This window comes from Leptinotarsa decemlineata, unplaced genomic scaffold, assembly GCF_025532065.1.
Source record: "Leptinotarsa decemlineata unplaced genomic scaffold, Ldec_3_MD MMD2_tig00078422_RagTag_RagTag, whole genome shotgun sequence".
NCBI classification, from domain to species: Eukaryota; Metazoa; Arthropoda; class Insecta; order Coleoptera; family Chrysomelidae; genus Leptinotarsa; species Leptinotarsa decemlineata.
Window position 1 is genome coordinate 22,753,236 of NW_027412747.1, and position 17,391 is coordinate 22,770,626.

At 34.7% G+C, this 17,391-nt stretch overlaps 1 protein-coding gene across 4 annotated transcripts in view; it reads left to right on the plus strand.

The window, feature by feature from the left end:
• Window positions 1-16,404, plus strand: part of LOC111510450 (aromatic amino acid aminotransferase DDB_G0287711) — a 28,080-nt gene extending 11,676 nt beyond the window's left edge. For 2 of the 4 annotated variants that reach the window (XM_074186361.1, XM_074186362.1), the window contains 4 exons: window positions 8,636-8,994; window positions 11,612-11,762; window positions 14,427-14,728; window positions 15,411-16,404. In XM_074186361.1, the coding sequence (XP_074042462.1) occupies window positions 8,636-8,994; window positions 11,612-11,762; window positions 14,427-14,728; window positions 15,411-15,836 (1,238 nt within the window). In that variant the 3' untranslated portion in view covers window positions 15,837-16,404. Of the gene's footprint in view, window positions 1-1,612; window positions 1,795-6,732; window positions 6,779-8,635; window positions 8,995-11,611; window positions 11,763-14,426; window positions 14,729-15,410 lie in introns of those variants that run through there. The other 2 variants (XM_074186363.1, XM_074186364.1) reach the window with 2 other exon arrangements.
• Window positions 16,405-17,391: the final 987 nt, after the last annotated feature.

The following is a 17,391-nucleotide window of genomic DNA, read 5'->3' on the forward strand; positions in this document are numbered from 1 at the left end:
TTATAAAACTATTTCAAGCTCATTTTATAACTGTTTTCTGTAGCTTTAATAAAATTATTTTATTAAAATGCTTTCAGACACAATTTTATCTTCATTACCATATTGTCACTTCAATGATAATTTCCCAACTATTTTATAGTATGGTATATTTACTACAATTCCAAAACACTAACATAACTGTTATAAAATCAAATTGCTTTTGCTAATATATATTTGCTGCCACCAAGAATAAAATGCAGCATTTAAGAACAACCAGCTGACATCGATTCCTAATCACAGCTTTGGAAAATTTCAGTTGTATTTAGTAAGAATATTTTTGTTAAGTTATTCAAGTGGGACACCATCGATGTCGTGATGGAAATTAGTTCTTCAGCAACTTCTAAATATTTTATTTTTATTAAATATAGGTACCTCATGACTAAATTCAATATTTTCAAAGCATTGGGTTTAGTAACTCAACCTTATTATTCACAATTGGGAAGACTGTAAAATACAAAGGGTTTGCAGTTTCAGTTTTTAGTTATCTGTTCAGGAAACCTGGATATTTTGTTCTGAGTGAAGCAGTTTCGTGTTACAACTCTTTTAATGATGACAAATTCAGGTACAGCAAGGTATGTTTCACAGACAGTATTCAGAAGTAACTCCTCGAATAACTAATAACTACTGTAATATAGACGGTGTCCCATAAAAGATACATAACTCTGGCTTTTTCACACTTTTTGTGACAACTTGTTTGAATGAAAATAACCCTGCTTGCTTTTTGGGTTGCATAGAATTGATAATTTTTTCTTGTTCTGTATCGTCATTCTTCAGCATTCGTTCTAATAGTTCTTCTTCGGCAATTTGGTAGGTCATCAAATGACTTTGTTTTAGTTTATACATCATTGTAAACCAACTGGCTTCGGGCATAGAATTGTGGTTTCGTATTAGCTTATCAGCATCAATTTTTGGCCATGAGAGTTGGTTTTATTTACCCATAATGACGGAACTATGGTGAACATATATACCTCAAACGTAGATAAAATGAGTCAAATCCAGCTTCAAAAACACAAAACTATCAACTGAAAATATAGGCCTGAATTATCAAATATCTGGTCAATTATTGAAGCTAATTATTGAATTAATCTCCTATTTATAGCAGTTTTATAAACATATTGAAAACATTTCTTTGAGAAATGCAGTTTTATAATTTGTTTCTCCGAAACGTTTCCGCAACTATTATAAAATACGAAATTGCTAGTTGGGTAGTGACAGCTACCAAGCTAACATAATACTGTCTGTTCCTAATTTAACACAGTGTGGAATCTTATCTACAGAGCTAATCACAAGAAATAGTAAATCACACGATTGGCTTCCTTATCAAAAGTACTAAAATAGTTTCTTTCTATTATTTGACACTAGTATCAACTTATTTGTCCAAATCAGCATTTTTTGAAGTAACTATCGCCGTTCATCCTTAACAAATCCCTTCAAATTCATTCACAATATTAAAAACAACAATTAAGATTGCTGGACCCGTTAAACATTTCTTGTTATCGCTGACGCTTCATGAATAGAATTACATCATGCATTTTTATCGAGCGAAGAGACCAATATAAACTCAGAATCCCAAAGTGGAAACAGTATTCCACTCCAGTGTCTCGTAGTGTGCTTTTCTTCAGATTCTTACTGAACGTTTTTTTTCAATCTTCAACTCCGAAACATTTCTAAACGACATGTCTCAAGTGATAGATTATTCTTACTTCATGAACAATCGCTCTGCGAGAAGACGTCCTGCCTTGACAAGGGAGATAAGTGAGTAATTTGAGAATGTTATGAAATATTTTCCCTTTTTTTTAAGATCTCAAATCGGTACCTTTTTCAGCTGACTTTCCATAGATCTTTCAATATTTCAGTAAATCATACTTGTGCTGCACCGTAGCAATGAATATTACTGGAGTTTTTTCCACCAAACCGTTATTTCAACACCTCAACATATGTTTCGATTAGCAAGTGGTCATCTTCAAAAAGAAGATCAAACTGAGTTTGATCTTCTTCATTCCGTTCTTCAGTTCCCGTTAATCAGCTGTTGCCCCCATACGAACGACAACTCTCAGAAGTTGAGAAACTTGTGCGAACTGAGGACTAACGAGGTCTTAGCTTTTAAAGTGTGATTCCTAACACGGTAATTTAGTAATTGATGTCAATTACGTTGAAACTTTATTGAATTGAGTGTCGCATTCATCACTACAAACAAAGTTAATGCTGTTTCTATAAGAAAAGTTAGTTTCACAAGGAATAAATTCCATATTCCCAAGAAAACTATATATTATCGGCGTTGAAAAAGGGAGATAATGGTATTTTACGTTATAACTTCGGTGGGTGACTTACCTATTACATTACGAGGTGTTTCTGTCTTTGTGATATTTTAGGAATAAATCAAATTGTAAATTTCATTTGGCAGTTCAAAATAATGATACCAATTTCAGTTAACCAAAATACAAGCGGTTTTTTTACCCATAAACACCTACGTCCTTCACCATATTTCATTTAATGTTTAAACTACCGTACTTCATTCTTTGAACACATATTCGCTCTTGCAATAGTATTTTGAGACATTTTTTCAGTATTTGTTCAGTTATACCTATGCAAGCCCTCCTTATTGTTTCTTTCAACTCCTCAATTTGCCAAAAGTAGTGGCGAATACCTTGTCTCAATGAAGCACCACAATAAAAACTCCTGAAGGGTCAAGTCAGTTGAACGTGATGGCCATTCAATAGGTTGGTAGGTAAGTCTAAAGTGAATGAGTCTATTCGACCCTCCACCGCAACCCGCAAGGGTTTATTGTGGCTCACACCTATTCACACTCGGCCAAATAAACCCAGCTTCTTAACGAAGCCGATTAGTGTGCATGGTGACTGGTCTTTTAGGTCAGATGATGAAAGTACGGATCTGCCGAACTCAAGGAACCTGATTTGGTCCCCAGCGGGGCAGGCACAAAGTATATGCTCTGCTGTTCCATCATTCTCCAGACAAAGGCGGAGCAAGTCTCTGCATATGATGATTCAGATGACAGTGACCTGTAAGAAGGCCTGTTAGACATCGTAGTTCATCACTACTGCAGTCCAACAACTGTTTGAAATCAAGATTCCATAAGTCCATTACTCTTTTTGCCATCCAGGTGTTAAGTGTTTGTTTGGCAAAGCTCAAAGCGATGCCAAAGACAGGTTCTGGTCCAATGAAGCTTGCAGCACCCTCCTTTGCAAGAAAGTCAGCAGCTTCGTTGCCTTTCAGGCCAGTATGGCCAAAAATCCAGACCAGAGACAGTCTGTTAATTCTTCCTATCGAGGAGAGTCGTTTTTGGCAGTTTGCTACCAATTTTGACGTTGCTCGGTATGAGTCAAGAGCTTTCAACTCCGCTTGACTGTCCGAGCATATTTTTATTGACTCATGAGTGAGATTGGATTTATCCAATCTCTCCGCACACAAATCAATAGCGTAAATTTCCGCTTGATATACAGTCGCATAAGTTCCTAGGCAGGTAGATAACTCTGTCCTGGGTCTGCGACTGAAAACACCCGCACCAGAACCGGAAGGTGTTTTTGATCCATCTGTGAACCAACAACTATCTGCTCTTAATTCTGCCTTCTCCCGAAGGATCCACGGGAATAGTAGTTTATAATAGTACATTTAATAGGACCATTGTTTCCCAGCCATAGTCCCGACATAGTCGAATTGAGAAAATTTTTGTAAATAGTTCTGCCATGTGGCAGAGCTCAATGATGTTGGAAATACTGATATTTCCTCGGAATAATCAAAGGCAAATCTTCCAACAACTCAACTAGAGCCTCCGGCAAGAATTTGAAATATAATTCCTCCGTCAATAATGATGTCTCATAAAAGTAGGGACCTATGATCTTGGTGTCTAGCACATCCAGCCGAATATCAACTCCAAATGTATCTTGGAGATTTGAAGGAAGGTTTTTTGTCGCTAATGATGATGAATATTTCTGTTGAACCATCCGTTATTTGTGGATCTACTCTCATCGCACCATAATACCTCATTACAGATTTCATTATTCTGTCGATGTTAACTGAGTAACCATCTACAAAATATTTTTCTCTCACCATATCCCTAACAAAAAACTGTTGAAACAGGCCAACTGTGTCTGTGGTGAGTTCAAATAGCGTTGGTTTAACCAATTTGCCAGTATTTATACATGTGAAATTTCTACAATTTATTAATATTTTCAAGATGCAAAATACACTCTTCCTTATTTTCAAAGGTTAGTATTTTGTTAGTAATAATTTGTTTTTCTGGATCTTTTTTTTTTCTTCTTTCTCTCACTATTTCATTCATTGTTTATTATTTCTTTTTCATTTTTTATAGTTTCTTGTTTTATGAACGAGTTATCTATCACTCACATACATACACATTATGTCTCTTCTTGTTTCATTTCTTCTTTTTTTTGTATTTATTTTATATTTATATATTTTGGTAGGTCGGTAGCCGGGCGGTTCCACGTGGGTTCACTCTCTCAATCGACCAATATGTGAGTCGGTGGTTCAAGCTTCAGGCTGAACGATTGATTTTCACTTGCTATCATCTAACCCGTGTTGGGAATCACACGTTAAAAGTAAGACCTCGTTAGTCCTTAGCTCGCACAATTTTTGGCTTCTGAGGGTTGTCGTTCGTAGGGGTACGACAGCTGGTCAACGTTCAAACGTATTTAAACATACTCCTTTTGATTTTTTCCTTCTTTTTCTTTATCTTTCTTTCTGATTGAGGCCTGTTTGAACAGTGTTTTGGTTAGGATGTGATAAATCATGTTCGTGTTGGAGTTTTTCATCAGTTTGTGTATTCCTCAATCTGAAATACCTATCATATTGACGTCTGCCAGTATTGTGATATAATATACATAATAATGTAATCGTTGTTTTTCGAATTTCTCATGGAATATTTCATATTGATAAAAATGATCTTACTGTCCTTCAACGAAAATTGAAGATAATAATGCAGCAAGATTCAGCCCAGTACCACCAATATGACCTATGTTAGATTGGAACAGCGCTGGATGAATGCTTTATTTTGCCCCCCCCCCTTCATCTGGACTCTAAACTAGCTTGTATAATGAAAAAAAGTCAAACTGAATGTTCTTTAATTTTAGTTTTTTTTTCATCAGTGTTAAATATTGAGAAATTAGACGCTATGATATCATTTCTGTATCATCTACATTGTTTTCGATTAATAGAACAATAATTTTCAGTATCAAACAGAAATCATTCTGAATAATGTTTGCCCGCAACAAAATAGTTGATTAGACAGAACAAAGAGTATTTATGGAAATCGTGATATTTCAAAAACCACATTCGTTATAATTTTCATGATCCCCTGACTGTTTGATATTGGTTGCTTTCATGATATTTTTTCTGAAAGTTTCTACCCGTATTTTTGAAAGAAATTTCATAAGAAAAAATCTACTACATTTTGTTTTTCGTGGATCTATCAAAGAAAAAATCTACTACATTTTGTTTTTCGTGGATCTATCAAAGGTTATAATCTCAAAGGCATCAAATTCAGTTGGTTGAAAATTTGCACATAATTTCCAAAAATTGTACATGCGAATGACTTGAGTATAAGCTAATAGGTCATTTGCCTGTGGATTTTTTTGCTATAATTTTTGAAAGTTTTTCAAGTGTATATTCATGGAAATACTTTTTCATTGTTTTTTCACAAAACATGATAAGCAAAACAGACCGTTTTGCTTATCATGACAATTATTTTGGGTGAAAAGTCGAATTTCATATCACTTCTTCTGATAACACAGTTTTTTTACTCGATAGCCTATATTTTGCAACAATTATCTTCTATGAGGCCACAAGAAAACCAATTATATTGGGTTTGGGTTAAATAATTTATTACAAAATATTTCGAAGATAATATAATTCAAACTTTTAGATCATCATTTAAAAAAGTCATGTAATCAGTAATTAGCAATAAACATTCCGCCGACTTTTATCTAGGTCAGAATTGAAATTTATCATAACTTTCATCCAACATTTTATCAGTATGAAAACAATTCAGTTGATGCAGCTTGATCACCTTCAAATCTACTTTCCTGAACACGTTTGAACAAATATAAATCTATCAATAGACTGTCATCAATGTAGTCGATGCCTATGACAGCCAAAAAAGGGTTGGTTATTTATTATTCGTTCTGCAAATCACCCAAAAAATTCTTTGGTATCTGTCACATCATCTCATAGCACAAGATGATTTTTGAATGGATGGAATTCATGAGATTTTCAATGAGGTATCACTCGACTCTTGTCTAATGTTACGAGTGATTTTTTTTGTAAACAACAGCTATGAGAAATGTTTCGTGTATTTTTACCTCAGCAGCCCTCACTTTACTTCATTTTACCAGCCACCAGTGACCAATTAGCTCTTTAGGAAATCTTGGTGTGGAGACTGAATGTAATTTAAGATTCGAAAAACACATATATAAATTGAAGGGGTTATATTGTTTAGAGAAAAACAATATTCATATATGTAACCGATTCAATTCAAATAAGATTCGTCTTGGCTGGGATTGAATCAAATAGGTGAATGAATGTCATTACGATGTCATCGATGACATGAGCAGATCAAGCTTATTCCGTGACATTAAAAATCGTAATCCATGAATTAATTGTGTGTATTTTCTATAATGTTATCCAATTTGGTACTGAAGAGCCTTGGGGCAAGTGTCTTAAGGCGAAACATCGATGTATACCAGTGAGGATGACAGTGTTCCATGTAAGTGCAATTTGTTACCATTCATTTAAAGTAGAACTCATGTGAATGATATCTGATTTTATTCCACAACGAATGTCTGAAATACAAACTGAGTAGAGAAAAGTATCTTTTGTATAATTCAGTGTTCACGTAGACGTATCTGTTTCGAAAGAATTTTTTTCTTTCGTGTAATTCAATGTTTATATGAAAGTAGCTGTTTAAGGAGGACTTTCTTTCAGTTTTTGTCTGAAAGTTACTTCTTTGCATGATCTACACTTCCATGTATAAAGTTACTTATTTTCAAATTGATTACTTCCTTCCTTTCTTTGGAAGATTCCCTCATCTTTTTTTGTATCAAAATGGAGTAGTAGAAAGCCAAAAACTTTCTTTCCCACATATACAAACCTGTTGGCATCGTATTATACGACATTATACTTTTGTAACAACCTAATGTGGGTGTGCCCCAAGGTAGTGTTTTGGGGCCTACACTATTTATTTTATTTGTTAATGACCTTTCAAAAATTAATCATCCACAGAGCTCTATACAATTTGCTGATGACACATCTTTTACTGTCAGTGGTTCGGAATGTGAAACATTGTCAGTAAGAGCAAATGATGCTGTATCCAACATGCAAAATTATTGTTCTAAGAATGGCTTGATTCTAAATAATCTTAAAACCAACACCATTCTCTTTACAATTCAGGAAACTGACTGTAGTGTATTGGTTAGGTCTGAGATTAAAAGTATTGAACAGGTAAACTATAAAAAATTTTTAGGAGTTTTTATTGATTCCCAACTCAATTGGAATCATCATGTTGTTGATGATGCTTCGTCATATGGAATCTGCGTAATTTTGTGTCTATTGAAATTCTTAAAAGTTACTATTATGCATATGTTTACTCTGCCCTCAATTACTGTATTATTTGTTTTGGCAACTGCAATAGAATCAGTGACTTATTAATTTTCCAGAAAAAGATTATTAGAACAATTTGTTTTAAAAAACCACTCGATTCCTTTAAACCACTTTTTGCAAAGTTGAATATATTAAGTGTTACTTGCATGTATATTCTTAATTCCGTAATCTACGTTAAATCAAATTGCTCCAAGTTTCAGAACAGAAATGATACATGTCTTCTTTCGGGCTTCACCCTGAGAAAAAACTATAACATTTTAATTCCTAGTCATAAGTTAGCCAAGGTCACTAATGGACCTCATATCATGTCAATAAAACTGTACAACAAGCTCCCAATATCCATTAAAAAAATAACTAGTGTAAAGCTCTTTAAACAAAAAGTTCGGAAACTATTATGTGAAAAGGTATTTTATTCGCTTGATGAATTTTTTCAGTTTGATTTGGAATTTTAAATTTTAATTTTTGTATCCCTTTTATGGTCTAAATGTTATATAGTATATCTTATAATTATGTTGTTTTATGATTGTGACCTCATTGTAATTGTACTGAGTAATGTGACTTTTTCCATGCCTTCCCTAGGTCTACGGAAATAAAGATTTTTTGATTTGATTTTGATTTGAATGATTCTATGTCAAGCCCCATCTCTCAAAGAATAGATCTTTTGTAGTCTTTATAAAAATAATTGTGAACCATTCCAGGAAAGAAATTCATTCATTATTGAACAGTTATAATACGTATTGAAATATGAAAAACTTCAAGAATATTTTACTCTTTGATTATTCTAATAGATATATTCTCATCGATTTCTTCATAACTTTCTTCCATTCTTTGACTTATAGTAAACATTCAATAATCACCCTTCTGAAAATCACAGTAACTCTGATCGAAATCTGAAAAAAATCAGATGAACCATTTTCTACATTCTACTTTCGTTGAAACCATTTCATCGAAACCTTTCTTCCAGCCAAGAGACAGTACGGTGCTTCCAAGGACTTGATTTCTCTGGCCGAAGGTGTACCAAACGAAGTCACGTTTCCTTTTGAAAAATTCACCGTCAAGCTTAAAGATGGTACCGAATTCGATATCGCAGGACAGGAACTAACAGCAGCTCTCCAATACATTCCAACCCAAGGTTACCCCCCTCTGGTAAAGTCAGTCAAGGAGTTCATGAGACGTGTTCACGATGTATCGAACTGGGATAAATACGAAACTTTGGTTACCGGTGGTTCACAGGAAGCAATGAGCAAGGCCCTTGAGATGATCCTGAACGAAGGGGATAGCATTCTAGTTCAAGATCCATACTATGCTGGAACTGAAGCTATTGTAAGTACCAAGTCTACATACAGAGTGGTCCAACGAAAAGAATGCACCTTGCTTTTCTTCTTTTTTTGTAACTTAACGCAAAAACGCTCGGACAGGTCAATTTTGCTTTTGAGGGGGACACATTTTAGATGTATTTTTCAACCTGTGCCTTCAACCCCCTAGCGAGGGTGAGAAACAACCCTAAAATTTTAAATGGAAAGTGGGGTCGAGTGATATATCATTTGAAAGGGCACAAAATTATCTTTCCAATGATACCTATTTTATGGTATTTCACTCAAACATGTGGGTATTATGAAGAAAAACAACTACAACCCAGTACTTTGAAATGTGTAATTGAATTAGTTGAATCCTACTCCAGCAAGTGCTGAAAATGTGACCCATTTGCTTCCATACAATAATACAGATGTTGTTCAAATCTATTCCTAACATTCTGTAGCATATCAGGTGTTATACTTCTGCACTCTGCTGTAATTCGTTGGCGAAGATCTTCTATGGACTCGGGCTGCGTAGCAAAACATTTATTTTTCAAGTGTCCCCAAAGAAAAAAGTCTAAAGGCGATAAATCAGGTGACCTGGCAGGCCATTCGATGGGGCCTCTCCTTCCAATCCACCGTCCTGGAAACCGGTCATCTAATAACTCTCTTACCGGAGCAACATAGTAAGGAGGTGCTCCATCTTGCTGGAAATGAAGCCGATCATCATTATGATTTTGATCATGGTTCAATTTTGCAATTGAGAATCACAAGTTTATAATCCCAATATGTGGGTACTTTCATACATACAATCCAGTTTCATTATATAGACCAAATAATTACTTCAGTCACATACAGTGTCATCCCCAAAGTATGCAGCATATGGGAAACTCATTTATGAAGGGTTTTTCGACAAAATGTTATTCATGATAAAAGTTTGTGTATCCCCTGAAACTGAACATGCACCAACAAAATACAGTAAAACAAACCTAATATACGAGGAGCCTTCAAATATTTGATTTTGAGATAAGAGAAAATCTCGGAGAATGTTATTTAGAAAAGTTGTTCAGCATTGAAAAATACATCTAGATTTGGAGTCATGGCCATTAGAGTGATGTTTAATTTTTTACCAATTTTTTAAAAATGTGGACTACGGAAAAAATTTTTGCTTAAATGATAAATAGATAGCACCCTGTATACGATGATTTATATCAAAAGCCTGTCATATTACAAAATACACAACTATGGTGTTAACCACGGTAAATTTTTTGAAGAGTAAAATAATTTTCAAAAATTTTTGGTGCAAAGTAATTTTAATTTTTTGTTAACATCGAAAATTACCCCAAATTAAACAGTATCGTAACAAGAACTTAATACTCAAAAATATCAAATCACAAAACATAAAAAAAAAACAGGTATTTCGAAACAAACTCATTGATTTTCTGGAGATTCAACTTTAAACACTTATTTTGGACAAGAAAATCTCCAGGAAATCAATGAGTTCGTTCCGAAATGCCTATTTTATTTTGATGTTTTGTGATTTGACAATATTGAATATCAAGTTCTTGTTACAATACTGCATAATTTTGAGTAATTTTCGGTGTTAACATAAAATAAAAATAAGTTTGCACCAAAAACTTTGAAAATAATTTACTTTTCGAAAAAATTGACCGTGGTTAACACCATAGTTGAGTCATTTCTAATGTTACAGGCTTTTAAAATGAACCGTCGTATACATGATGTTGCCTATTTATCGTTTTACCAAACTTTTTTTTGTAGTCCCCATTTTAAAAAACGGGTAAACAAATTAAACTTCACTTAGATGGCCATGTCTTCAAATCTAAATGTATTTTTTAATGCTGAACAACTTTTTCAAATAACATTTCCCGAGAGTTTTCAAAATAAGAGTACTTTACTCCTGTCACAAAATCAAATATTTGAAGGATCCTTGTATATTACGTGTGTTGTCCTGTATTTTGTTGGTACATGTCTAGTTTTATGTACGCACAAACTTTTATCAAGACTTTTTGTCGAAACTTTTTGAAGAAAAACCCTTAATAAATAAGTTTCCCATATGGTGCATATTTTGGGGATGACACTGTATACCAGGCCCCAGAATATTATCAAGATCGTATGCAAATATTCGTTGTAACCTTGTAGTTGGCGTTATTCTTGAAAAAAAAACAAATATGTTATGAACACTGAACGTTCCAGTGACAAAAACCACCTACTTTATAACAATTTGCAAAAACGAACAAATAGTATGAGTATTAAGTCCAAAAATGATATCCATTTCCAGCCAAAGATCTGATAAGTTTTTGTCTTGCATTTTTTTCAAACTAAACTAAAATTTTTCATTCCCTGATGATGCCAACTTGGTTAGCAAAACGCGCATCGAGAGACGAGAGTCAGAGGGAGAGCGAGAGAATTCCATTTCAGATGCCTCGTCAAAAGTAATCGTTGTTAAAAATATGTTACTTTCTGCACTAATACCTCAACGGATATTGAATTGTATTCGGAAGACATTTAGACAGAGACCGGTTCCATTTCTTTGGTAATTGGTATATATATTAACAAATTTTGATACCTTCAAAATATTTCTTCAATATTACATGTTTAGTTGTCATTTACTATTTCCTTTTCAGTTGAAACCATACAATATAAAAGTAATTGGAGTGGAGCAAGATCGTTATGGCGTTATTCCAAAGAAATTGATCGAAGCATTGGAAAATTGCAAAAAATATACAGAAGAGGGCGGAGGGAATATGCCAAAAGTAATCTACCTCAATCCAACAGGTAACTTATGACTGCAATATTAAAAGTTTTGGCTGAGATAAAGTGATAAAGATTATCTATGTGGAATATGGTCAAAATCGACTGATTGCTACTCAGTTTTTCCTACGATCGATATTTTTCGAGTTATACCGAAAAGAATGGGTGATTTTTTTTATTGAACAACTTGTTTATTTTCAATTTTACAACAAAAATTGTAGTGAACAAAGTTGTTCCGAATAAAATATTCTACAATTCTGGTCCCCATCATTTTTGTCTCTGTATCAAGATTTTTCGATTTATACCCGAGAAAAGGAGAGGGTAAAATCTTATCATTGTGTAATAACGTTTATTTTCAATTTTACGAGAAAAATACTGATGAACAAAGTTGTATGGAACTAAATTTGATACAATTTTGCAAACAATGTGCAAATAACAATAACTCAGATATATTCAATTCATAAATATCGTTGATATATAATAAAGATGAACAAATAGGTCTCAATACTGTTACCTGAGGCACACCGCACCTAGGAGATCCAATGCCAATTATTAAAAACTCTTTAAAAACAGGTTTCTTCGAAGAAAATAATATTTCAAAGAGGAAGACAAACGTTTCACATCTTTATTTTCCGTTTGGAAACCTCACAAATATCTGATGAATGTAATGCAACATCTGTTGAAGTATTAGCCAGATGAGAATTAGTTTTTCAGCAGGCATTTTCCAGATCCTACACTAGTTTCCACTTCCAGGAAAGCTAGGAAAGTTGAACGTTCTCAATTTTCACTCGAAATATTCATTTTCATACCGAGTCCAATCAACAAACCAAATAATCTCATTTCTATATTTCGTTCCGTAACAATAAGTTGATAACTCTGTTTATCAACTTGTTTGTAGATACGGTCCACCAGTTGACTATGGTTCATTTAAATTCAACGATTGTTTTTCACTATTTTTAACTGTAAGTTTGTAGATAAAAACTGCAAGTTCAAATCATGCAAATCAATTTTGATAAGTAGGAACATAACATGTAGAGGCTACGCGTCATTTATATTAGAATTCCATTTTTGACTGCGTGTTTAGATATCTCAATCGGTTACTTTGTAAAATGTATTTTGGATAAGTGAGAAATCATCTCAAGAATGGATTTCATTGAAATTTGGAAAAAAATCAAGATTTATGCGTGATGATGGTCACATTGAAAAGTTCAAGTTTAGAAACCACTGCTACAAAATGTTGTTGAAACAATAATATTAGGGGAGCCCAAGCGGGCAGATTAATATACAGGAGGATACCTTGTACCCGGTTAAGAACCTCCACCAAATATGAGCCCCATATATAAGACCGCCTGTGAGGGATAAAGAAACAGATTAGTAAAATAAAATTGATCATCAGAAATTCTCGAGCGCGTCAGATTAAGGTAGGGTGAGTTAATTACCTGCTAGAAAGTGTATATTCCGGTAATCTGACAATTTGAGAGTGACGTAAAGGAAGGGGAGGGCAGCAAAGTTGTAAAAAAATAACGTCATTTCGACATTCTTGAGCGTAGCTAATTTTTTTTTATTTTGAAGAAAATAATTCAAGGATAACGAAAAATATATAATCTGACGATTTCCGCAAGCCGAAATAACAAATTTCGTTGATAAAGTTTAATGCGTGCAGTTGTGTGATACCTTAATTTTCTCCGTTAGTTACAAATAAAAGTGGTAAAAAACATAGAAAGTTTCATTTCTCTTTTCTTCATCAATGAATCAATTGATTATAAAAAAATTAATTTTTTTGAGCATTTTTTTGTTCTACCTAAAGAACATACAATTATTTATTTGCATGCTATTTCCTGAGCTTTTCAATTAATTAAGCTCAATGAATTAAAAAAAACTATGCTTTGCTTCTAAAGTGTCAAGACATACAACACATTGAGGAATAGGAATGTCACTGGTTTCAGTCCCTAGCTTCACTATAAAACCGTACTGTAAGTAGCTTTCATCGTATTTACGATTGGCCGGTGATTTAGGTTTTTAGCTCCATCCTTTGAAGTAGAAGGGGACGTCAGAAATCATTTCTCAGTTCAGTTTTCTCGTACGAAATCGCAATTAAGTATTACAACACCCCCAACGAACCATTACAACACGTGTAAACATTGAATATTACTGGAGTTTTTTCCCAACACCAAATCGTTATTTTTAACACTTCGACACGTGTTTCGATCACCAAGTGATCATCTTCAAAGAGGAAGATTAATTAATTAAAAAGATTAGTGATGGAATCGGCCGATATTTGATGAAAATCCATCACTAACGTATTCTGAAAACACTTTATTATGTGATTTTCACTAGATAGTTTTACAAAAACGCAACACGTGTTTCGCCATACAATGGTTTCCTCGGGCGTGTCTAGTGAAAATCACACAATAAAGTGTTTTTTAGAATACGTTAGACTAGTTTTAATCTTCCTTTCTGAAGATTGATCACTTGGTGATCGAAACACGTGTCGAGGTGTTGAAAATAACGATTTGGTGTTAGGAAAAAACTCCAGTACTATTCATTACTACCCCAAAGGTTCCAAACAGTGCATCATAAGTGTGAACATTGCACAATCAAGGCGGCAGAATGTAAGCGCCTTCACTCCTGACGGCGCCTGTATTCCTACATTCCTCTTTGAAATATCAAAATGTATTTTCTTTCCAGCTTCTAATCCCTCTGGAAGAACAATTCCAACCGACAGAAAACTGGAAATATACAAAATTTGCTGCGATTACAACATAATCATTCTCGAAGATGACGCCTACTTTTTCCTACATTTCCTGGACGAACAGCCCGTTTCCTTCCTCAGCTTGGACACTCAGGGGAGGGTGATAAGACTTGATTCCATGTCGAAAACTTTGAGTTCTGGAATGAGACTCGGTTGGGTAACTGGACCGAAGAAACTGATAAGCCAAATCGAAATGCACATATCAAGTGCTACTATCCACTCGAGCGTACTGTCGCAGGTGAGTTTTATCAATTGTTTTTCAACACCCAAACGCTTCAAATTTCACGACAAAAGATGAACTGACCTCAAGCTATTACCTCATATAATTTAGTTAAATTCAGGCTAATATTAAAAGTTCCACCATTTGTAGAAGTTGAAGATAATGACATTATATTCTAGGGTTGTGAAGCATTTTTCAGAAGCTTCAAAAAGATTCCATTTAATTTTTTTCCCAGATAGCGCCCAGTCGCCATCTTGAAAGTTTCATCTGTCAATTTCACTTCAAAATAGAGTATTCATGCATTAATATCATCATCCCAAATTTCAATTTTTTGAGTTTGAGTTCAAAAATTAAAAGGGGATGAGACATTGAAGAAAAGCACTGTATTTGATGTAGTTGATTCCTTTTTTTACCAAATCTCCCATATCAAATGGACCTATTTTGAAAAAATTACAGGGAGGGGTGAAGGGATTAGTTAACTTTCAAATGATGTATCACTCAATCCCCTATGCATTTTGGGTAGCTGCCCGCAAAAAAGTAAAGTTTTGGGTATGGATTCCATAATAAAATTAGCCCCATCAAAACAAGAGAGATTGAATTTTCGATGGAACGGCGTATAGTACTTCAGGGAGACAACTTTTCAGCCGAATCAGTTGAAACATTTCATCAAATTGATTGTATCATGTTTCATTTTTCACAGGTCATCCTGGAAAAGCTCTTCCAACTGTGGGGAATCGACGGTCTCCTGTCCTACTTCGCAAGAGTCAGAGCATTCTACAAGGTTCGTTGCGATTACACCATGGCCTCTATGGAACGACACCTGAAGAATCTTTGCGAATGGGAAGTCCCCACTGGAGGGATGTTCATCTGGTTCAAAGTCCTAGGAGTATCAGACGTGTATGAAATGCTCCTGAATCGCGGACTCAAGAAACACATTACTTTCATTCCCGGGCAGAACTACATGGCGGATCCAACCAAAGCCTGCAACTATGTCCGTGCGTCCTACAGCAAGGCCAGCTTGCAGCAGATCGACAAGGCCATGCAAATTTTGGCAGAACTGATAAGGGAGGAGCATGTTTTGTTGCGCAGAAAGTTGGATAATCTGGGCAATGACATTATCAGATAGGTTTGAATCGGAAGTAGCGCAGGAAAATACAGGACCTACAAGAAGCCCGATATTTGGGCTTTCATAACGGGGGGAAGGCTTATTTTTTCACATCGCGAAGGAAAGAGATAGTTTTGCCGCTATCAAATCCTTGGGTTGTGAAAGAAAACGCCTTTCTGCGAAATATAAGAGATACCAACGGAGTGGATAGCTGAAGCTAGCAAGAGAAACGAAAAGGGGAATAATATTTCCAATTTCAAATTCAAGGCATCTGCGCTACCTTTTCATTTATAGTAATAGTATTTTCATGTTCACTGGTGTGGGGTTTTACACTGCTTTCTCTCCATCTATCGGCTAGGGATGGAAACAGCTTTCGTTAGATTCCTTTTTAAGCCGAGTGAGCTCGTTTGGTTCCGCTGAGGTAGATGGCGACTGTAGCTGCGTGTTTGAGAAAATTCTAAGTGTTGTAATCAATAGATGTTCATGTAATGGAATTATCAAGTTACAGAAACGTAGCATTAAAGAGAAAGAATATGGATTGTGTTGTTTCAATGATTTTAACAATAATCAATAAATGAGTTCAATTTTATCGGGGTTTTATTTTCAATGAAACATTTTCATGATTGATTTTCCTTTGAAGAGAATAATAGAGAGAGTTAGAAAACAATGATTGTGTCAACAAAAGGTATAACATTTGAGGAAAAAAATTAAGTTCTTTACGTTACATTAGGAATGTTTCCTACCATCAATGTTTCACAGCCTTACATCCTTCCTGTTGGAAGAACTTGAGAGGGTAGGGGAGACTGGGGCAAGATGAGATAGCTAAGACAAAACTCGTAATACAAGGAAAATTAAACTCTTTAATAACATTCTTTAACAAAAGAGGTAACCATTATACATTTCTCTCTTATAATTAAACGTTGTAGCATGCAAAATCACAGAACTTTTTTGGCAAATAATGAAAAAATAAACTCGGCAAATTTCCCGTTTTGCCTCATAACTGGGGTAAGGTGGGAAACGCTGTGGGGCAAAACGAGTACGCTTTTTAATCGGGTAGACAGCGTTCACAAATGTGTGCCTCTTCATCTTCCTCATCTACTCCGGCACATGAATTATGCGCCCAACCGTGGCACACGCCGCAGATGACCCAACCTTCGGTTGAATCTGAGTATAAGTACCCACAATAGATGTAAGCACAGTCATCATCCTCTTCTTCCGGTTCAGTTTGACGCTTTTTCTGCAGGTTTTCCTTGTCAGTTGTCTTTTTAATCTTCTTTGCAGTCTTTTTTCCAGGTTTCTTCATTTGTTTTTTACCTTTTTCAGTCACTTGATTATCAGTACATAGAAAATGTTATTTTAATCACAAGGGCGGGGCAAAACGGGATAGTATCCCATCATGCCCCGATTATCTTGCCCCGATCCACACGTAGGTAAAAAAGATGACGCAATTCTAACCTCAAACTTTACCGGCGAAAAAATCTGGTTTAAATTTAATGTTTTGGACTACTATAATAAGCTCGGGATTGAAATAATTCATTAACACAGGTACTTACATGTCTGTACATCAGTTTTCGAA